The sequence below is a fragment of the Mauremys mutica genome, chromosome 12 (assembly GCF_020497125.1).
Source record: "Mauremys mutica isolate MM-2020 ecotype Southern chromosome 12, ASM2049712v1, whole genome shotgun sequence".
NCBI lineage: Eukaryota > Metazoa > Chordata > Testudines > Geoemydidae > Mauremys > Mauremys mutica.
In genome coordinates, this window is record NC_059083.1 from 36,958,521 (window position 1) to 36,981,883 (window position 23,363).

Genomic DNA, 23,363 nt, shown 5'->3' on the forward strand with positions numbered 1-23,363 from the left:
TGTTATTGTCCAATGGCCTGGATATCACTGATTTAGGCAGCCAGCGAGGGGAAATCAAGTGAACCATCAAAGCATACTAATAGTAAATAAATCCTTTCTGCTATCTAAATGTAATCAAATAATAATAATAATAATAATAATGGAGAATTTGGCCCAAAATTTGGAAACTATATTACTGGGACTGAATGTCATTCAAAATAAGTCAACTTTGGATTCTTTTGGCACTGTAAATGGGCCTTAAAATGGGTGTGACTGTAATTTACAAGCTCTTAAAGACCTCTTTACACTGCTGGAATGATGGAAAGGGGTCTTCTTTTCAATGAGGATCAGGCCCTTGTTCTTTGTGTATGTAAACTAGCCTGATATGATATATTTCTCCATTTTACGAGATACTTGCTTCTGACATTTAGCACTCTCGCACTTTTGATGGAGCTCCACAAGCATTGAAATCACTTTGCTTACAATCCAGAAAATGTTGATAAGACTCTGTGAAATCTTGGAGAAGACTTGGACGTACTGGAAAGCTGTGATAATACTTTTTCACATCTGTCAACAAGATGATGCAAATTGGACAGCTTCTTATAATCTTTCACATGATTTTACATCTTTCTAGCTCTATTACAACATTTTGACAACTATCTATGGTCCAGAAGCCAAAGGTATTTAGGTGCTTAAATCAGGCTGGGACTTTCCAGGAAAGCTAAAGGAATTAGGCACCAAGACCTCATTCAATTTTGATGGGATTTGTGGGCCTAACTCTCTTAGGCACCTTTAAAAATTGCAACCTAAACAACAATAAAATATAATCATGGGTCTAGGTGTGGGTATTTTGACATGTGATGTTGACAATTTGTGTTATAACAGTTTATAAAGCTTACCTTTTTATATCTGAATGTCTATTGCCATTAGAAAAGTGCCTGGCCACTCCTCCTCCCACCCCCACCCCCTATAATTTCCCGCAACTGTGAAAATTTAAATGGCTCAAAAAAAAACCCTTAAAAGTAAACATTGATATTACCCATCGAATTCTGCCAAGCCAATGTATATAACTTTACTCACTCAGGGTAAAATTTCAGTCAGTGGTGCTACTCATTACTGTCTGGCCTAGAGAACTTCAGAGATTTTCTCCTTTCTCCTATAATGTTTTTACAGTGTGGATTTCATGCTGTGTTAATTAGACTGTAAACATTTTGGGGTAGGGACCTGTCATAAACAGATAGTTAAGAGTTAATGTCTCTTTTACCTGTAAAGGGTTAACAAGCTCAGTGAACCTGAGGGACACCTGACCGGACGACCAATCAAGGGACAAGATAATTTCAAATCTCTGTGGAGGGAAGTCTTTGTTTGTGTTCTTTGTTTTGGGAGGTGTTCTCTCTTGGGATTAAGAGAGGCCAGACGTACATCAAGGCTCTCCAAGCTTCCCGAAATATTCTCTTCTATTCCATATAGTGCATATTAGAAAAGGCGGATTAGTCTTTTGATTGATTTCTGTATTTGCAAATGTGTGTTTGCTGGAACAATATTTTACCTCTTTGCTGTACTTGTACTTATGCTAGAGTCCCTCTAGTTTTTATAAGCTGTATACCCTGTAAGCATTTCCATCCTGATTTTACAAAGATAGTTTTTACTTTTTCTTTCTTTAATTAAAAGCTTTTCTTTTTAAGAACCTGTTTGATTTTTCCCTTGTTTGAGACCCCAGGGGATTAGTCTGACTCACCAGGGATAGGTCGGGGGGAAGAGAGGAATCCCTCTTTGTTTTAGATTCAAGGCGTTTGAATCAGTGTGGAGCCTCTGAAGGCAACCCAGGGAGGGGAAAGTCAGGGAGGGGAATGGTTAATTTCTCCTTGTGTTAAGATCCAAGGAGTTTGGATCTGTGTTCCCCATGGAAAGTTTTTGGGGAATAGAAAGTGTACCAAAACACTATATTTTTTGGTTGGTGGCAGCAGTACCAGATCTAAACTAGGATTTAAGTTTAGAAGGATCCATGCAGGTCTTCATCTTTTGGATGCTAAAGTTCAAAGTGGGGAACAAGCCTATGACAGGACCATTGTTTAGTTAATTACCTAGCACAATGGGGTTCTGGTCCATGAATGCATGACTGGGGCGCCCCAGCAGAATTGGGTTTGTCACTTGGAAATAGTTGCTGGGATTTTCAAAGGGTCATCCAATTCCCATTGTAAATCACCATCCAATAAGTCAGCCCATTTGGAAATATATAACAGTGCTGCCTTCATTTGCATGACCAAGTACTGATTTTTGCCCTAGATTCATAAGTGGCCCTCTCAAGGATTAAACTCACAACCCTCAGTTTAGCAGGCCATGGCTCAAACCACTGAGCTATCCCTCCCCTCCAGAAAGCCCTTTTGAGAAGCTGAATAAACCTTTCCCCATCTGAAGGCTGATCCTTCACTGGTGTGACTGGTTACTGGCATAGCAGGTTCAAAGATTGGATCCTGCCCTAATTCTATCCCACGCCAAACTGGTGTACAGGTGTGAATAGGGAACAAGGGGTCAGGCAGTGGGCCAGAAGTGGGTGTGCCCATGGGTGGGACTCCTGCCATCCAACCCTCAGTCCACAAATTGAGTACATTGGAAACAATCCCTATGTATTGGGATACTCCTGCTCCATTGAGGAATAAATGAAGATTCACTCCTGAGGTCAATGGATGGAGGGCTATGTTTCGAAAGGAATTTAGGTGCCTAAAGATGGGCATGGACACTTAGCCACCTAACTTCCATTGCAATCAATGAGAGATAGGTGTCTAAATGCCTTTGAGGAACTGAGCCTTAATGGGATTTTCAAAAGTGCCTATTCAAGTTAGCCACCTATCATCCAGTGGGAGATAGGCACCTCATCAGTTTAGGTGCTTTGGAAAATCCCACTGGGCTGCATCTTTATGTGCCTAATCACCTTTGGAAATCTGGCCTCAGTTTTTACAAAATCAAAGTGTGAGTGGGCACCTTGAGGTCTGGTTGCTGTTGCTCCTGCAGAGGATGTCTGGTGCATGAGGAGGGAATGACAGATACTTTGTGCTTTATTTTATTTTCCTGTGTTTCAAGACAGTGAAACACTTTCAAACTCGATTGACTCAGGGAAACAAATCTTCTGAAAAAGGAAAGAGGTTTTTTAGCACTTATTTTAAGAAAGTAAATGTAAAGCATCTTTAAGAAGGAAACACAGTATCGCCTAGATTGCAGCCCAGGGAAGGAAAATGAAAAACTGGCATCTACAGTCCCTGATTTCCCAGGTCAAACTGGGCCAGATCTCCAGCAGGTGTAAACTAGCATTTCTCAATTGAAATCAGTGCTGATTTACACAAGGTGAGGATCTGGGCCATGTGCTTTGACCAGGGTTGTGATTCTCTCAGCTCCTCTGAAAATCAGACACCTACTACGTACACATGGGGTAAGATTCTGATCAGTGGAGTTATACCTATGTCAAACCAGTGCAAGTGAGTGGATGATCTGGCTCCGACGCTGTTTTGTGTTAGATCCACTGATATTTAGGGAGAATTTTCCACTGAACTAACAGCAGGGAAAGGAGACTATGAAATGGCTCCAATAATGCCAGCATGAGTCTGAGGGAGAGAGGGTGGGGGTGGGAGATATATACCTGGATTCACACAAACCAAAAACATATCAGAAGTGAATCAGAAATGCAGGCCCAGAGCCTCCTAGGTATTTAGGTACCTAATTCCTAATGATTTCAATGGGAGTTAAATGCCTAAATACCTTGAGGATCTGGGCCACAGTTCTTAAATAGTTATTTTGTGTAAGCTACATCCAGTTTCACTCTGACTGGGAACATGTCACCTCAGGATGAAATGCAGAGACAAAATTTCTTGATACTTTAAATGACTGCTTCTTGGAGCAGCTGGTACGGGAACCCCCCAAGGGGAGAGGCACATCTAGATTTAATCCTGAGTGGAGTGCAGGAGCTGGTCCAAGAGGTAACTATAACAGGACTTCTTTGGAATAGTGACCATAGTATAATAACATTTAACATCTTTGTGGTGGGAAGAACATCTCAACAGCCCAACACTGTGGCATTTAATTTCAAAAAGGGGAACCACGCAGAAATGAGGGGGTTAGTTAAACAAAAGTTAAAAGGTACAGTGACTAAAGTGAAATCGCTGCAAGCTGCATGGGTGCTTTTTAAAGACACCATAATAAAGGCCCAACTTCAATGTATACCCCAAATTAAGAAACACAGTAAAAGAACTAAAAAAGAGCCACGGTGGCTTAATAATCATGTAAAAGAAGCAGTGAGAGATAAAAAGACTTCCTTTAAAAAGTGAAAGTCAAATCATAGTGAGGTAAATAGAAAGGAGCATAAACACTGCCAAATTAAGTGTAAAAATATAATAAGAAAAGCCAAAGAGGAGTTTGAAGAATGGCTAGCCAAAAACTCAAAAGGTAATAACAAAATGTTTTTTAAATACATCAGAAGGAGGAAGCCTGCTAAACAACCAGTGAGGCCCCTGGATGATTAAGATACAAAAGAAGCGCTTAAAGACGAGAAAGTCATTGCAGAGAAACTAAATGGATTCTTTGCATCAATCTTCATGGATGAGGATGTTAGGGAGATTCTCAAACCTGAGCCAGCTTTTGTAGGTGACAAATCTGAGGAACTATCACAGATTGAAGTGTCACTAGAGGAGGTTTTGGAATTAATTGATAAACTTAACATTAACAAGTCACCGGGACCAGATGGCATTCATCCAAGAGTTCTGAAAGAACTCAAATGTGAAGTTGTGGAACTATTAACTAGGGTCCCTTAAATCGGCCACTGTACCCAAGGACTGGAAGATAGCTAATGTAATGCCAATATTTAAAAAGGTCTCTAGAGGTGATGCTGGCAATTACAGACTGGTAAGTCTAATGTCAGTAACGGGCAAATTAGTCGAAACAGTAGTAAAGAATAAAATTGTCAGACACCTAAAACATAAATTGTTGGGCAAAAGTCAACATGGTTTCTGTAAAGGGAAATCGTGTCTTACTAATCTATTAGAGTTCTTTAAAGGGGTCAACAAACATGTGGACAAAGGGGATCCTGTGGACATAGTGTACTTTTAGTTTTCCAGAAAGCCTTTGACAAGGTCCCTCTCCAAAGGCTCTTACATAAATTAAGTTGTCATGGGGTAAGAGGGATGGTTCTTTCATGGCTTGAGAACTGGTTAAAAGACAGGGAACAAAGAGTAGGAATAAATATTAAATTCTCAGAATGGAGAGGGGTAACTAGTGGTGTTCCTCAATGGTCAGTCCTGGTACCAATCCTATTCAACTTATTCATAAATGCTCTAGAGAAACGGGTAAATAGTGAGGTGGCAAAGTTTGCAGAGGATACTAAACTGCTCAAGATAGTTAAGACCAAAGCAGACTGTGAAGAGTTTCAAAAAGATCTCACAAAAGTCAGTGATTGGGCAACAAAATGGGAAATGAAATTTAGTGTGAATAAATGTAAAGTAATGCACATTGGAAAAAATAACCCCAACCATACATACAATATGATGAGGGCAAATTTAGCTACATCGAATAAGGAAAAAGATTTTGGAGTAATCATGGATTGTTCTCTGAAGATATCCACGCAGTGTGCAGAGACGGTCAAAAAACCAAACAGGATGTTAGGAATCATTAAAAAGGGGATAGAGAATAAGACTGAGAATATATTATTGCCCTTATATGAATCGATGGTAACCCCACATCTTGAATACTGCGTACAGATGTGGTGTCCTCATCTCAAAAAAGATATACTGATACTAGAAAATGTTCAGAGAAGGGCAACTAAAATGATCCGGGTTTTGGAACGGGTCCCATATGAGGAGAGATTAAAAAGGCTAGGACTTTTCAGCTTGGAAAAGAGGAGACTAAGGGGTGATATTATAGAGGTATATAAAATCATGAGTGATGTGGAGAAACTAGAGATGGAAAAGTTATTTACTTATTCCCATAATACAAGAACTAGAGGTCACCAAATGAAATTAATGGGCAGTAGGTTTAAAAAAAATACAAGGAAGTTCTTATGCACGCAGCGCACAGTCAACTTGTGGAACACCTTGCCTGAGGAGGGTCTGAAGGCAAGGACTATAACAGCGTTTTAAAGAGCACTGGATAAATTCATGGAGGTTAAGTCCCCTAATGGCTATTAGCCAGGATGGGTAAGGAATGGTATCCCTAGATTGTTTGTCAGAGGGTGAAGATGGATGGCAGGAGAGAGATCACTTGATCATTACCTATTATGTTCACTCCCTCTCGGGCACCTGGCATTGGCCACTGTCGGTAGACAGGATACTAGGCTGGATGGACCTTTGGTCTGACCCAGTATGGCCATTCTTCTGGTCTGCTGTGTCAGCTATCTGTGCAGAGCTGGGGCAGCACACAGAGGGAACACACGCACACAGCCGACTGTTATCAACATTGAACAAAGCAGAGCACCGGACTGGTAGCAACCCCGCCCCTTTACCACACGGCTCTGTGCCGGAGCCACGCAGCAGCTTTCCAAGGGAGCTCCTGGATGCGCTGAGGCTCCGGGAGACGGGGGGGAGACGGGGTTGGGTCACGCTGGGGTGAGGGAGGGAGCCTCAGCCATTCTCGTGGGGGCCCCTGTGGAGCCCGGGGCCTCGAGCAAATTGCTCCACCTGCCCTCTCCTCTGGTCTGATCTATTTCTCACAAGCCCCTAGTACATTGGGTCTGATTCTTATTCCATTGTCACTGGCCTAAATCACAAGCTACTGTTCTGAAACCAACAGGCATGATTCTCCTTTCCATATAAATGAGTCATAGCTCTTCTGAAGGGAATGGAGTTATCTTGGTTTAAATTGGGAAGAATTCCACTGGAGTTTCAACAGCCTAATCAGGAGTAATCTACTTACTTATTTGGTTCTATGTGAGAGGAGAACCCAACCCACTATTAAGAAATCAAATGCAATTTAATTTTGATAATTTTTTTCTAGGTTGTGACTTTAAATGAGTCAAAGGGAGATAAGTGCCCAACTCCCATTGGCTTAGTATCATTTGAAACTCCCAGCCTCACTTTATACAGCACTGCAATCACTAAACTAGATGGGCTTCCTAGAAGAGCCGCCCAAATGCTAATTCAGGTAGGTAGATTGATTTATTAGGCAAGCAGTGGGAGTCCTCTGTATTGACAATGGTGCAAATCATAGCAAAGTCTAACTCCACTGTACATCCGAGGTCAAAAATACTCATTCAAAAATATAATATAGAGTCCTCAGCTGGTTTATACATCATAGCACCTTTGAGAATGCTGGGTTTATTTCTCTTTAGGCACAAATGGGCACCAATCCAGGAAGTCAATGGGGCTGTCCACCTATATACCCCAGCTGAGGATCTAGTCCATCATGGTAGAATCTGGTTAAATAACAATAACTATTTAGTTTACCTAAATAGTCAAATCTGAAGCTGGAGGATCCTTTATTCACTGAAGATGACTTCTTTTTCCGACACCTAAACATAAGGCAGTAAAGAATGCCCATCAGTGTAGGTGGGATAGTATTAAAATTGCTGGTCTGCCAGATTCTGGGACTGGATGACAGAGACTGTATCATTTGATAACTGCCCTGTTCTGTTCATTCCCTCTGAGGTATCCTGCATTGGCCACTGTCTGAAGACAGGATACTGGACTTGATGGACCATTGGTCTGACCCAATATAGCCATTTTTATGTCCTTATGGTGTTAGCGTAAAACAAGAGTTATTCCTTGAAGTTGAATCTATTAAGTTACCAAAGAGGTTAAGAGGTGGCTTGAATATGATGTATAAAGGTCAGATTCTAATAGGGATTTGTGTGCTTAAAGATGCAGGTAGGTATGTAGTGTAGATATTAAAATCACCTCACTGCCATTGACTTAAATGGGAGATAAGCACCTAATTTGTCTAGACACTTTTGAGAATCCCACTAGGTGCCTAACAGCATTTTTGATGCCTAAATACCTTTAACAATCTGGCCCTAAGTACCTGCAAAAGGAGAAGATTCCAGATAGACGAGGTGTCCTTAATCTAGCAGATAAAAGCAGAACGAGATCCAATTCAGCTTGGAAATAAGAAGCAATTTTTTCACAGTGGGGGTAATTAACCATTAGAACCACTTGTCAAGGGTGTGGTGAGTTGTCCATCATCTGAAGTCTTTAAATAAAGACTGGATGTTTCCTTCAAAAGATACGTTGTAGCTCGGACACAAATTATGGGGTTGCTGAGAGAATCATGGGGTGAAATTTCCTGGTTGAGGTTATGCAGGAGGTCAGAAGAGATGACCATAATGGTGCCTTCTGGCTTTAAAATCTATGAATCGCTGAAGTCATTGAGCTTGATTCTCCTCTCACTCACCCTAGTGTAAACCAGGAGTAACTCCACTGGAATGAGTGGTCTGATTCCCCTCTCAAACACCTGGTGTAAATTTTCCCCTTTCTGTGACTCAGTTTCCCATTTGTAAAGGGGGATAATGATCCTGGCCTCCTTGGTAAAGTGCTTTGAGATCTACTGATTTAAAGCACCACATAAGAGCGAAGTATTATTGTTATTTTTTGTCTGGCAAAAGAATATGTCTTATTGAGCTCTGTTCTTCAGCCAACTCCCTTTGGGACAAGATCCAAGAATAATGGATGGAGGTTTGACACAAGGAACGAGCATGTGAAAGTTGTTCAGAATTCAGTGCAGAGGAACTCTATGAAGGTAGATGTACGAGTTCACAAAACCCACATGGGGACATAGGAATTTGAGGACTGGCCTTTGAGTTATTTATGTAATGACTCCACAAGCAAAGCACTCAAAGTTCCTGAGAAAGTCTGTGGATTTCTCTGAAGATCATGTCCCAAGGCTGCCTCTGAGCAGATGAAATAAGCCTTCCTGAGTGAAACACTTTTATTTTGCCTGAACAGAGCAATTAAGAAGACAGTTGCATATAAGATATAGATTGTTTATTTTCAATTATAGGTATATAAAGATTTACGCAAACAATTTATTAAGGATAGTTGATGGTTGACTCCTTTAGGGCAGTCTGAGAGCTAGAACCTTTTGACAAGTTTCAAAGAGTGTTTGTTAGAGAAACAGCATTATTATTATTATTATTATTATTATTAAATAATAACTGTATTGGTTTTCTCTCCATGTTCAGAGATCAGTTTCTTCTACATCTGATGTGATATCATTTCCCCTCCACAAATCCAACACAGTGAGTATATTTTGAAAATTCTTTGAATATTTTCCCATAATATTTAAGATTTACACAAGTTTAAGTGAAATCAGAATGTTTTGTTGTTATTATTATTATTCCTAACATTCAAATTAATACTAGTTTAGAGTCCTTGAAGAAAACACATTTTGCATTCTGATTTTCTTTTCATTGTTTGTGCTGGGGATTTTTAAGCTAGGATTTTCATCGGAGTCTAAAGGAGTTAGATGAACAAATCCCACTGAAATGCAATGTATGTGGGTGCCCAATTCCCTCAGGGTTCTTTGAGAATGCCAGCCGGTGCTGCTGCACTTTGCTCACACTACAATATAAAAGCAGGTTAGACCATTTCTCTTGTGTTTATAGTCAGTTTCGCATCAGTTTCACCTTCTTGGTGTCTTGCAGAATAATTGTAGTTTTGTAATGCAGACTCTACACTTTCCAAAATAAAACAATCTTCCCCCATATTTACTACAAATCTGATCTGATGTATTTAGAGAGAAAAAAATAAGGTTTTGCCAAGAAGAAAAGAAAAGAAAGAATGAAAAAGCTCTGTAGTCAGCACATTTCAGAAAGAAGGACATGGAGTCCATTCCATCTTGTGTACCATCAACCAGGGGCGGCTCCAGGCCCCAGCACGCCAAGCACATGCTTGGCGCGGCATACTGCGGGGGGTGCTCTGCCGGTCGCCGGGAGGGCGGCAGGCGGCTCCGGTGGACCTCCTGCAGGCACGTCTGCAGAGGGTCCGCTGGTCCTGCGCTTCCAGTGGTCCACCAAAGCCACCGGACAAGTGGACCCTCCGCAGGCACGCCTACGGGAGGTCCACCGGAGCCACCTGCCGCCCTCCTGGCAAACGGCAGAGCGCCCCCCCGTGGCATGCCACCCTGTTTGGGGCGGCGAAATGTCTAGAGCCGCCGCTGCCATCAACATAATTATTTACTAAGTTCACCTCAGTTACGGTTGTGAAAACATGTTAAAGACAGTGCAGTTTGCAGAGGGGCTCATTCAACTGAAGAAAATGGGGTCACACTTTGTATTAGGGCACTATTTATAAAAGCTTTCTAAATAGGCTTGGACAGCTTAGATTTTTAATGGGAAATGTCAGTGAATCCTATTTAATCATACACACACAAAACGATGAAAAAATACTTTCATTGATAATAATTGAAATTGATAGGTGGGCAAAGTAAGGCAAATATTGCTTGACAACTTCACAGCGTGTATGATCATTGAATAATTATTGCCTGATGGTGCCCCACTCCCCCATCCCCATTGTCTAGCCCTGCCATAAGTTCTCACACTGTGGAAATTTAATTGATAAAAATTAAATAAAATAAAAATGTTTAAAACCCATACTTCTGCACAATTGTGCAAATATTCAAAAACAAGAAAAAAACATTATTATCCATTGAAATTTTTAAAAAAATGAATTTTTCCAAGCCTTCTTATAAGCAATTAATGATTACAAGTACAGTAGAGACATGAGCAGTATATGCTACAGATCATTATAAGCGCATCATTAGAAAGCTTTACAAATGATTATAAGTCACGGTTGTAAGTAACATATTTTGAGAGGTGGAATCAATACAAATTGCTCAAGCATTTATTAAAACATCAATTATTTATTAATCGAACCTTATTATAAAGTATGACCAAAATGAGAGGTGAATGGAGTTTAGAAGTCTGTGGTACCATCACGATTACCAATGGTTCAGAGGAGATATAAGTCAAATACAAGGGTATCACCATTATCATCAACAACGACAACAGTGGCCTGTCCTTTTGTTGCTAGAGTCAGCGGCCCAAGTTGAGCACTAGAGGCCAGGCCCTTCCTTTAAGATGTCTCAAACCAGAGATCCAAAAACCAGAGGCACCCCCAGATCAATAGTCTCTTTTGAAAATATAGGCCAGGACTCTTGGGTGCTGTTTCAGGCTCGGGGTGAGGAGTGTGTTCTAACAGCTCAGAAAAAGAAACTGGGAATCTGGAAACCTGGGTTCTGTTTCCAGCTCTGGTAGCCAAATGGGTGCCCATCTCTGTCTAATGCCCTGAGCCAACAACCTGCTGAGGGTTCCCAGCTCCATTGAAAGTTAAATGATCACTACACCATACAAATTGTGTTCAGAATCCTAATATATATGTGATGGCTCAGTTTGTTTTCTGTCAACAATGACCTGCCTCTAACAAAATCACCTGTGTATTTCTTCATCTTCTCTTTATGGTCTCATGTGTTTTGGCAGGTACACCACCTGGCCCCAATGGTGAAGGGAAATCAAACCAATGTGAAGGAATTTATTCTGCGTGGATTCCCTGGCTCTTGTTATTTGCAGATCTCACTCTTCATGCTATTCTTGTTCATGTACCTGCTGACACTCACAGGAAACATCACCATCATATTCTTCATAGGGACCCACCGTCGCCTCCACACCCCTATGTACTACTTCCTCTGCAATCTCTCCTTCCTGGAGATCTGGTACACCACAGCTACCATCCCCAAGACACTTACCAATCTCATCTCCCAAAGCAAAACCATCTCCTTCCTCAGCTGCCTCCTGCAGATGTACTTTTTCTTCTCCCTAGGCTGCACTGAATTTCTACTCCTGGCTGTCATGGCCTATGATCGCTATTTGGCCATATGCCACCCATTGCGCTATAGCTCCATCATGAACAGCACCTTGTCTACTCAGTTGGCCATTGGCTCATGGGTAGGTGGCTTCCTGACTATTTCTGTGCCGGCGTTTCTGATCACTAGGTTGTCCTTCTGTGGTCCTACAGTCATCAACCATTTCTTCTGTGACATAGATTCTTGGATAGAGCTCTCCTGCACAGACACACGTCTCTTTGAGATGGTGTACATTTCTATCTGCTTTATTATCATCCTGGGCTCCTGTGCAGTCACCCTGGTCTCCTACATTTACATCATCTCCACCATCCAGAGAATTCCATCTGCCCAAGGCCAGAAAAAGGCCTTTTTCACTTGCTCTGCCCATCTCACCGTTGTGGTTATATTGTACGGCTGCGCCATTTTCCTTTATGTCGAGCCTTCTAAACAGAACTCACTGGACATGAACAAAATTGTCTCTGTCTTCAATGCTATTGTGACACCATTGCTTAACCCTTTCATTTACAATCTAAGGAATAAAGAAGTCAAGGAAATCTTGAGAAAGGCTTTCAGTAGGACGTGAAGTTGTTGTCCAATGGCCTGGATATCATTGATTTAGGCAGCCATTGAGGGGAAATCAAGTGAACCATCAAAGCATACTAATAGTAAATAAATCTTTTCTGGTATCTTAATATAATCAAATAAATAATAATAATAATAATAATAATAATAAATAATAATTAATAATAATTAATAAGAAATGGAGAATTTGGCCCAGAATTTGGAAACTATATTACTGGGACTATGTCTCATTCACAATAAGGCAACTTTGAATTCTTTTGGCAGTGTAAATGGGCCATAAAAAGGGTGTGATTGTAATTTACAAGGTCTGAAGGAACAGTTTACACTGCTGGAATGATGGAAAGGAGTCTTATTTTCAATGAGGATCAGGCCCTCATTCTTTGTGTATGGAAACTAGCCTGATATGATATATTTCTCCATTTTACCCAGATACTTGCTTCTGACATTTAGCACTCTAGCACTTTTGATGGATCTCCACAAGCATTGAAATCACTTTGCTTACAATCCAGAAAAAGTTGATAAGACTCTCTGAAAACTTGGAGAAGACTTGGACATGACTGGAAAGCTGTGATAATAGTTTGTCACATCTGTCAACAAGATGATGCAAATTGGACAGCTTCTTACAATTTGTCACATGATTTTACATCTTTCTAGCTCTAATACAACATTTTGACAAGGATCTATGGTCCAGAAGCCAAAGGCATTTAGGTCCTACAAACAGTCTGGGACTTTCCAGGGAGTCTAAAGGAATTAGGCACCAAGACCTCATTCAATTTTGATGGGATTTGTGGTCCTAACTCTCTTAGGCACCTTTAAAAATTGCAACCTAAACAACAATAAAATATAATCATGGGTCTAGGTGTGGGTATTTTGACATGTGATGTTGACAATTTGTGTTACAACAGCTTATAAAGCTTAACTTTTTTAATCTGAATGTCTATTGCCATTAAATAATTGCCTGGCCACTCTTCCTCCCACGCCCACCTCCTATAATTTCCCACAACTGTGAAAATTTAAATGGATCAAAATAAAAAAAATGCTTAAAAGTAAACATTGATATTACCCATCGATTTCTGCCAAGTCAATGTTTCTAACTTTACCCATTCAGGGTAAAATTTAAGCCAGTGGTGCTACTCGTGTGAGTTAGATCATTACAGTCCGGCCTAGTGAATGCCAGAGATTTTCTGCTTTATCCTATAATGTTTTTATAGTGTGGATTTCATGTTGTCTTAATTAGATTGTAAACTCTTTGTTTGGTTAATCACCTAGCACAATGGGGTCCCGGTCCACGAATGCATGACTGGGGCTCTCTGGCAAAGTTGGGTTTCTTGAATTTTCAAAGGGGCAACCAATTCCCATTGAAAATCACCATCCAGTTAGTCAGCCCCTTTGGCAATCCCTTTTGAGAAGTTCAATAAACCTTTTCCCATTTGAAGGATGATCCTTCCCTTGTGTGACTGGTTACTGGAATAGCAGGTTCAAAGAGATATTGGGTCCTGCCCTAATCTCATCCCACGCCAAACTGGTGAACAGGTGTGAATAGGGAACAAGGAGTCAGGCGGTGGGCCTATAGTGGGTGTGCCCATGGGTGGGACTTCTGACATCCAACCCTCAGTCTAAAAGTTGAGTACACAGGAAACAATCCCTACGTAACGGGGTACTCCTGCTCCACTGAAGGAAGAAATGAAGATTCTCTCCCTAGGTCAATGGATGGAGGGCTATGTTTCGAAAGGAATTTAGGTGCCTAAAGATCTGCACGGACACTTAGACACCTAACTTCCATTGCAATCAATGAGAGTTAGGTGTCTAAATGCCTTTGAGGAACTGAGCATTAATGGGATTTTCAAAAGTGCCTATTCAAGTTAGCCACCTACCATCCAATGGGAGTTAGGCACCTCATCAGTTTAGGTGCTTTGGAAAATCCCACTAGGCTGCATCTTTATGTGCCAAAACACCTTTGAAAATCTGGCCTCAGTGTTAACAAGATCAAAGTGTGAGTGGGCACCTCGAGGTCTGGTTGCTGTTGCTCCTGCCAAGGATGTCTGATGCATGAGGAGGAAATGACAGATACTTTGTGCTTTATTTTATTTTCCTGTGTTTCAAGACAGTGAAACACTTTCAAACTCGATTGACTCAGGGAAACAAATCTTCTGAAAAAGGAATAAACGACAATGGATAATTGGATGGACAAATAGCAGAAGGAGGAAAGAGTGTAACATCCTGGTGGACAGATAGACAGAAAAAAAATAGGTGGATGGACGGATGATAATACAGATGGAGAGTTATATGGACAATTGGATGGATGGACAGTTGGATAAAGTGACTATTAGCTCACTAGGGATACAAGTGCCACTCTGTTTCTCCTAGTGCCCATTATACAGTATAGCCAACCCTTCCCCACCCCTCACTTTCTGCTGCCCCTAGTGCCCATTATACAATATAGCCACTCCTTCCCCACCCCCACCCTCTGCTGACCCTAGTGCCCATTATACAGTATAGAGGACTCTTCTTCACCCCTCACCCTTCAGCAGGACACTACACGTCTGAAAATAGCAGTGTAGACAGCACTGCTTGGGCGAATAGAGAGACGTGTGGGGTCTGTACTTGAGAACACACAAACAAGCTTCAGGGGTGTCTTTACCCGTGCCTTACCATCTACACTGTGATTTATTCCTGTGCTACAGGGCTGCCCATGTCTGTACTCTACATGCCGCCAAAAGAAGCATGCAGTGTGGACAAACCTTGAGGTAAAGAGAAAGTTTTACTTGGTGTGTACTCAGGCCTTATTCGGTATTTAATTTCGTCTCATTCACTATTTACTCAGTGCTCACTTAAGCTGGTATTTTCAAAGGAGCCTATAGGAGTTAGGTGCTCAGGTCACACTGAAAACGTAACTCCCCTAGACCCTTTCGAAAATCTCAGCTTACTGGGGCAATATTGTTACTTGGGCCATAATTGCACTGAAGTCAATGGGCTAACTCCTGAGATTCTTACTCAGTTCTTACTAAGCCAAACTGCAGTCAAGTTTCTGCTAGTGTCTCTGCTCTTCATTTTGGGTGGATGCAGGGAAGGCCTCAAATGTCTGATCTGTCATTTTTCATGAGCCCCTAGTACGTTGGGTCTGATTCTCATCCCATTGTCACTGGCCTAAATCACAAGGTACTGCGCTGAAACCAATAGGCATGATTCTCCTTTCCACATAGAGGATGGGTAGCTCTTCTGAAGGGAATGGAGTTATGCTGGTCTAAATTTGGAAGAATTCCACTGGAGTTTCCACAATCTAATCAGGAGTAATCTACTTATTTGGTTTTATGTGAGAGGAGAACCCAACCCACTATTAATAAATCAAATGTAATTTAATTTTGATTTTTTTTTAGGTTGCGACTTTAAATGAGTCAAAGGGAGATAAGTGCTCAACTCCCATTGGATTAGTCCCCTTTGAAACTCCCAGCCACAGTTTATACAGCACTGCAATCACTAAACTAGATGGGCTTACTAGAAGAGCAACCCAAATGCTAAATCAGATGGGTCAACTGATTTATTAGGCAAGCAGTGGGAGTCTTCTGTATTGACAATGGTGCAAATCATAGCCAAGTCTAGTTCCACTGTATATCCCAGGTCAAAAATACTCATTCAAAAATATAATATAGAGTCCTCAGCTGGTTTATACATCATAGCACCACTGAGAATGCTGGGTCTATTTCTCTTTAGGCACAAATTGGCACCAATCCAAGAAGTTAATGGGGCTGTCCACCTATTTACCTCAGTTGAGGATCTAGTCTATCATGGTAGAATCTGGTAAAATAACAATAACTATTTAGTTTACCTAAATAGTCAAGATCTGAAGCTGGAGGATCCTTTATTCACTGGAGGTGACATCTTTTTCTGACACCTAAGCACAAGACAGTAAATAATGCCCATAAGTGTAGGTGGGATAGTATTAAAATTGCTGGTCTGTCAGATCCTGGGACTGGATGACAGAGAATGGATCATTTGATAACTTCCCTGTTCTGTTCATTCCCTCTAAGGTTGTCAAGGTTTCTTCCCCCAATCTGAACTTTAGAGTACAAATGTGGGGACCTGAATGGACACTTCTAAGCTTAATTTTCTAGCTTAGATCTGGTACACTGCCACCACTCCCAAGCACTAATTCCCTTCCCTGGATAGCCTTGAGAGACTCTTCACCAATTACCTGGTGAACACAGATCCAAACCCCTTAGATCTTAACACAAGGAGACATTAACCATTCCCCCTCCTTTCCCCACAGACTTTCCCTTCTCTGGGTTGCCTTGAGAGGCTTCACACAGATCAAAACTCCTTGGATCTTATAACAAAGAGGAATTAACCATCCCCCCTCCTTTTTCCCCCCACCAATCCCTGGTGAGTTCAGACCCAATCCCTTTGGGTCTTCAAACAAGGAAAAAATCAATCAGCTTCTTAAAAAGAAAGCTTTTAATTAAAGAAAAAGAAAAGGTAAAAATTATCTCTGTAAAATCAGGATGGGTAATGCTTTACAGGGTATTTAAATTTATATAGCCAGAGAAAACCCCCTCTAGCCTCAGGTTCAAAGTTACAGCAAACAGAGGTAAAAATCCTTCCAGCAAAAGAAAGATTTACAGGTTGAGAAAACAAACATAAGACTAACCCGCCCTCCTGACTAGGTACTTACAAATTTGAAACATGAGACTGATTCAGAAAGATTTGGAGAGCCTGGATTGACGTCTGGTCCTTCTCCGTCCGGAGAACGAACAACAACCAAAACAAAGAACACAAAACAAAGACTTCCCTCCACCAAGATTTGAAAGTATCTTGTCCCCTTATTGGTCCTCTGGTCAGGTGTCAGCCAGGTTTACTGAGCTTCCTAACCCTTAACTATCTGTTTATGACAAAGGTATCCTGCATTGGCCACTGTCTGAAGACAGGATACTGGGCTACAAGGACCATTGGCCTGACCCAGTATAGCCGTTCTTATGTTCTTACGGTCTTAATGTAAAACAAGAGTTTTTCCTTGAAGTTGAATCTATTAAGCTATTAAGTTATTAAGTTACCTAAGCGGTTAAGAGATGGCTTGAACATGGTCTATAAAGGTTGGATTTTTATAGGGATTTAGGTGCCTAAAGATGCAGGTAGACATGTAGTGTAGATTTAAAAATCACCTCACTGCCATTGACTTCAATGGGAGATAAGCACCTAATTTGTCTAGTCACCTTTGAGAATCCCACTAGGTGCCTAACTGATCATAATGGTGCCTTCTGGATTTAAAATCTATGAATCGCTGAAGTCAGTGAGCCTGATTCTCCCCTCACTCACCCCAGTGTAAACCAGGAGTAACTCCACTGGAGGGAGTGGGCTGATTCCCCTCTCAAACACCTGGTGTAAATCTTCCCCTTTCTGTGCCTCAGTTTCCCATTTGTAAAAGGGGGATAATGATCCTGGCCTCCTTGGTAAAGTGCTTCACGATCTACTGATTTAAAGCACCACATAAGAGCTAATTATTATTATTATTCTTTGGCCAGCAAAAGAATATGTCTCATTGTGCTCTGTTGTTCAGCCAACTCGTTTTGGGACAAGATCCAAGAATAATGGATGGAGGTTTGACACAAGGAACGAGCATGTGAAAGTTGTTCAGAATCCAGTGCAGAGGAACTCTATGAAGGCAGGTGTATGAGTTCACAAAACCCACATGGGGATATAGGAATTTGAGGACTGGCCCTTGAGTTATTTATTTAATGACTCCACAAGCAAAGCACTCAAAGTTCCTGAGAAAGTCTGTGGATTTCTCTGAAGATCATGTCCGAAGGCTGACTCTGAGCAAATGAAATAAGCCTCCCTGAAGCAAACACTTTTATTTTGCCTGAACAGAGCAATTAAGAAGACAGTAGCGCATATGATATAGATTTTTTATTTTCAGTTATAGATACATACAGAGATACGCAAATGATTTATTAAGGATAGTTGATGGTTGACTCTATTAGGGCAGGCTGAGAGCTAGAACCTTTTGACAAGTTTCAAAGAGTGTATATTAGAGAAACAGCATTATTGTCTGCTTTTTTAACAGAAAAATAAGAACAGTACTGGTTTTCTCTCCATGTTCAGAGATCAGTTACTTCTATATCTGATGTGATATAATTTTTTTTCCCAATTCTAGATACATCCACAGATCCAGCACAGTGAGTATGTTTTGAAAATTCTTTGAATGTCTTCCCAGAATATGTAGGATTTACACAAGTTTAATTGAAATCAGAATGTTTTCTTGTTATTATTATTCCTAACTTTCAAATTAATACTAGTTTAGATTCCTTGAACAGAACAAATTTTGCTTTCTGATTTTCTTTTCATTGTTTGTGCTGGGGCGTTTTATACTGGGATTTTCATCGGAGTCTAAAGGAGTTGGATGAACAAATCCCACTGAAATGCAATGTATGTGGGTGCCCAATTCCCTCAGGGTTCTTTTTGAATGCCAGCCTGTGCTTCTGCATTGTACTCACACTACAGTATAAAAGCAGGTTAGACAATTTCTCTTGTGTTTACAGTCAGTTTCGGATCACTTTCACCTTCTTGCTCTCCTGCAGAGTAATTTATTTACTACAAATCAGATCTGATGTCTTTAGAGAGAAAAAAATATTTTTTTGCCAAGAGAAAAGAAAAGAAAGAATGAAAAAGCTCTGTGGTCAGCACATTTCAGAAAGAAGGACACAGAGTCCATTCCGTGCTGTGTACCATCGACATAATTATTTACTAAGTTCACTTCAATTACACTTGTGAAAACATAATAAAGACAGTGCAGTTTGCAGAGGGGCTCATTCAACTGAAGAAAATGGGGTCACACTTAGGGTATGGCTACACTTACAAATCTGCAATGCTGGTAGTTGCAGCGCTGGTCGTCCAGCTGTGCAGGGCCAGCGCTGGTGTGTGGCCACACTCACAGCTACCAGTGCTGCAGTGTGGCCACATTTGCAGCATTTGCAGCGCTGTTGGGAGTGATGAATTATGAGCAGCTATCCCAGCATTCAAGTGGCAGCAACGTGCTTTTCAAAAGAGGGGTGTGTGGGGCAGTGTGACAGGGACCGGGGGGGGGGGGGAGGAAGAGAGAGTGGATTTTTGGAACTGACACTGTGCAAAATCAGAAAATTTTCCCACCCCCTTACTGTTAACTGCAAACAGCCTGCATCCAACATACTCGCTTTCCCCCCTCTGCCCCCTCCCGCCGTTTCTCTCAAGCAAAGCAAACACTCAACCCCTGTGAATGACTCCTTTTCTCGCTGCTGGTCAAGCAAAACGCAAACACTCAACCCCTGTGAATCACGCAGGGAGGAGGATCTCATTTGATTGTTCACAGATTGATCACAGCAAACAGGAGCTGATAAGCAGCTCCCGTAGAGCAGCTCCGGTAGCAAAGGAGCTCCGGAGGTTCACAACAGAACAAAGAGAGGCTGCATAACAAAACAAAGGGAGTAATTTAGTTAAAAGCATTCTGAGATACACCCTTATACCCTGGAGGCCAATAACAGCGCTGGTGTGTGGCCACACTTGATGACCAGCGCTGCAGCACCAGCGCTGCAATCCTTATTCCCCATGCTGAGTGAGGTGTACGGCAAGCGCTGCAGCCAGGGAGTTGCAGCGCTGAAAGTGCCCTGCAGGTGTGGCCACTTACTAATTGCAGCGCTGGAGAGCCTCCACCAGCGCTGCAACTCGCAAGTGTAGCCATACCCTTAGTATTAGGGCACTGTTTATAAAAACTTCCTAAATAGGCTTGGACAGCTTAGATTTTTATCGGGAAATGTCAATAAATGCTAATTCACCATAAAACGATGACAAAATATTGTCATTGATAATAATTGAAATTGATAAGTAGGGAAAGTAAGGTAAATGTTGCTTGACAACTTTTCAGCATGTATGGTCATTGAATAATTATTGCCTGATGGTGCCCCAGCCTCCCACCCCCATTGTCTGTCCCTGCCATAAGTTATCACACTGTGGAAATTTAACTGATAAAAATAAAATAAAAATGTTTAAAACCCATACTTCTGCACAATTGTGCAAAAATTCAAAAACAAGACAAAAATAAACATTATAATCCATTCAAATTATTTAAGATATGAATTTTTCCAAGCCTTCTTAGAAGCAATTAATAGATTACAAGTACATTAGAGACATGAGCAGTATATGCTCCAGATCGGTATAAGCGCATCATTATAAAGCTGTACAAATGATAATAAGACATGGTTGTAAGCAACATATTTTGACAGGTGGAATCAATACAAATTCCTCAAGCATTTATTAAAAGATCAATTATTTATTAATTGAACCTTATTATAAAGTACGACCTAAATGAGAGGTGAATGGAGTCTGGAAGTCTGTGGTACCATCACCATTACCAATGGTTCAGAGGAGGTATAAGTCAAATACAAGGGTGTCACCATCATCATCATCAACAGCAACAACAGTGGCCTGTCCTTTTGTTGCTAGAATCAGGGGCCCAAGTTACGCACTAGAGGCAAGGCCCTTCCTTTAAGATGTCTCAAAGCAGAGATCCAAAACCAGAGGCACCCCCAGATCAATAGTCTCTTGTGAAAATATAGGCCAGGACTCTTGGGTGCTGTTTCAGGCTCAGGGTGAGGAGTGTGTTCTAACAGCTCAGAAAAAGGAACTGGGAATCTGGATGCCTGGGTTCTGTTTCCAGCTCTGGTAGCCAAATGGGTGCCCATCTCTGTCTAATGCCCTGAGCTGATCACATGCTGAGGGTTTCCCATTGAAAGTTAAATGTTCACTACACCATACAAATTGTGTTCAGAATCCTGATATATATGTGACTGCTCAGTTTGTTGTCTGTCAACAATGACCTGCCTCTAACAAAATCACCTGTGTATTTCTTCATCTTCCCTTTATGGTCTCATCTCTTTTGCAGGTACACCACCTGGCCCCAATGGTGAAGGGAAATCAAACCAATGTGAAGGAATTTATTCTGCTTGGGTTCCCTGGCTCACGTTATTTTCAGATCTCACTCTTCATACTATTCTTGTTGATGTACCTCCTGACACTCACAGGAAACATCACCATCATATCCTTAGTGGGGACCCACCGTCACCTCCACACCTCTATGTACTACTTCCTCTGCAATCTCTCCTTCCTGGAGATCTAGTTCACCACAACTAACATCCCCAAGACTCTTACCAATCTCGTGTCCCAAAGCAAGACCGTCTCCTTCCTCAGCTGCCTCCTGCAAATGTACATTGTCTTCTCCCTAGGCTGCACTGAATTTCTACTCCTGGCCGTCATGGCCTATGATCGCTATTTGGCCATATGCCACCCATTGCGCTATAGCTCCATCATGAACAGCACCTTGGTCACTCAGTTGGCCATTGGCTCAGGGGTAGGTGGCTTTCTGACTATTTCTGTGCCAGCATTTCTGATCACTAGGTTGTCCTTCTGTGGCCCTAGAGTCATCAAACATTTCTTCTGTGACATAGATTCTTGGATAGAGCTCTCTTGCACAGACACGTGCCTCTTTGAGATGGTGTACATTTCTATGTGCTTTATTGTCACCCTGGTCTCCTACATTTACATCATCTCCACCATCCTGAGACTCCCATCTGCCCAAGGCCAGAAAAAGGCCTTTTCCACTTGCTCTGCCCATCTCACCATTGTGGTTATATTGTACGGCTCTGCCATCTTCCTGTACGTCGAGCCTTCTAAACAGAACTCACTGGACATGAACAAAATTGTCTCTGTCTTCAATACTATTGTGACACCATTGCTTAACCCTTTCATTTACGCTCTAAGGAATAAAGAAGTCAAGGACATCTTGAGAAAGGCTTTCAGTAGGACGTGATCTTATTGTCCAATGATCTGGATATCATCGATTTAGGCAGCCAGCGAGGTGAAATCAAGTGAACCGTTAAAGCATACAAATATTAAATAAATCCTTAGAGATATATAAATAAAATCAAATAATAATAATAATGCAGAATTTGGCCTATAATTTGGAAAATATATTACTGGAACTGAGTCTCTTTTACAAAAAGGCAACTTTCAATTTTTTGTCAGTTTAAACAGGCCATAAAAAGGGTGTGACTGTAATTTACAAGCTCTTAAAGACCCCTTTACACTGTTGGAATGATGGAAAGCGATCTTCTTTTCAATGAGGATCAGGCCCTCATTGTTTGTGGATGGAAACTAGCCAGATATGATATGTTTCTCCATTTTACCCAGAGCTCCGCAAGCATTGAATTCACATTGCTTAGAACCCAGGAAATGTTGATAAGACTCTCTGAAAACTTGGAGAAGACTTGAACATGATTGGAAAGCTGTGATAATACTTTATCACATCTGTCAACAAGATGATGCAAATTGGACAGCTTCTTACAATTTTTCACATGATTTGACATCTTTCTAGCTCTATTACAACATTTTGACAAGGATCTATGGTCCAGAAGCCAAAGATATTTAGGTGCTAAAATCAGTCTGGGACTTTCCAGGGAGTCTAAAGGAATTAGGCACCAAGACCTCATTCAATTTTGATGGGATTTGTGGTCCTAACTCGCTTAGGCACCTTTAAAAATTGCAACCTAAACAACAATAAAATATAATCATGGGTCTAAGTGTTGGTATTTTGACATGTGATGTTGACAATTTGTGTTATAACAGCTTATAAAGCTTAACTTTTTGAATCTGAATGTCCATTGCCAGTAAATAATTGCCTAGCCACTTCTCCCATCCCCACCCCCTATAATTTCCCGTAACTGTGAAAATTTAAATGGATAAAAATAAAAAAAAATACTTAAAAGTAAACAGTGATATTACCCTTCAAATTCTGCCAAGCCAATGTATATAACTTTACCCACTCAGAGTGAAATTTATGTCTGCGATGCTACTCATGTGAGTTAGATCATTACAGTCCGGCCTAGTGAACTCCAGAGATTTTCTGCTTTCTCCTATAATATTTTTATACTGTGGATTTCATGTTGTCTTAATTAGACTGTAAACTGTTT

At 41.2% G+C, this 23,363-nt stretch overlaps 1 protein-coding gene and 1 pseudogene across 1 annotated transcript; both read left to right on the plus strand.

Annotated features, from left to right (window-relative positions):
- The first annotated feature begins 8,602 nt into the window (after positions 1 to 8,602).
- LOC123346231 lies at positions 8,603 to 22,204 on the plus strand (annotated as a pseudogene).
- On the plus strand, positions 11,447 to 12,373 carry LOC123346232 (olfactory receptor 6F1-like). The gene has a single exon (XM_044983517.1). The coding sequence runs from the start codon at positions 11,447 to 11,449 to the stop codon at positions 12,371 to 12,373; it is 927 nt and encodes a 308-aa protein (XP_044839452.1).
- Positions 22,205 to 23,363: the final 1,159 nt, after the last annotated feature.

Excerpts from the sequence above, each read along its gene's own strand:
- LOC123346232 (XM_044983517.1), top strand. The coding sequence starts at position 11,447 with ATGGTGAAGGGAAATCAAACCAATGTGAAGGAATTTATTCTGCGTGGA.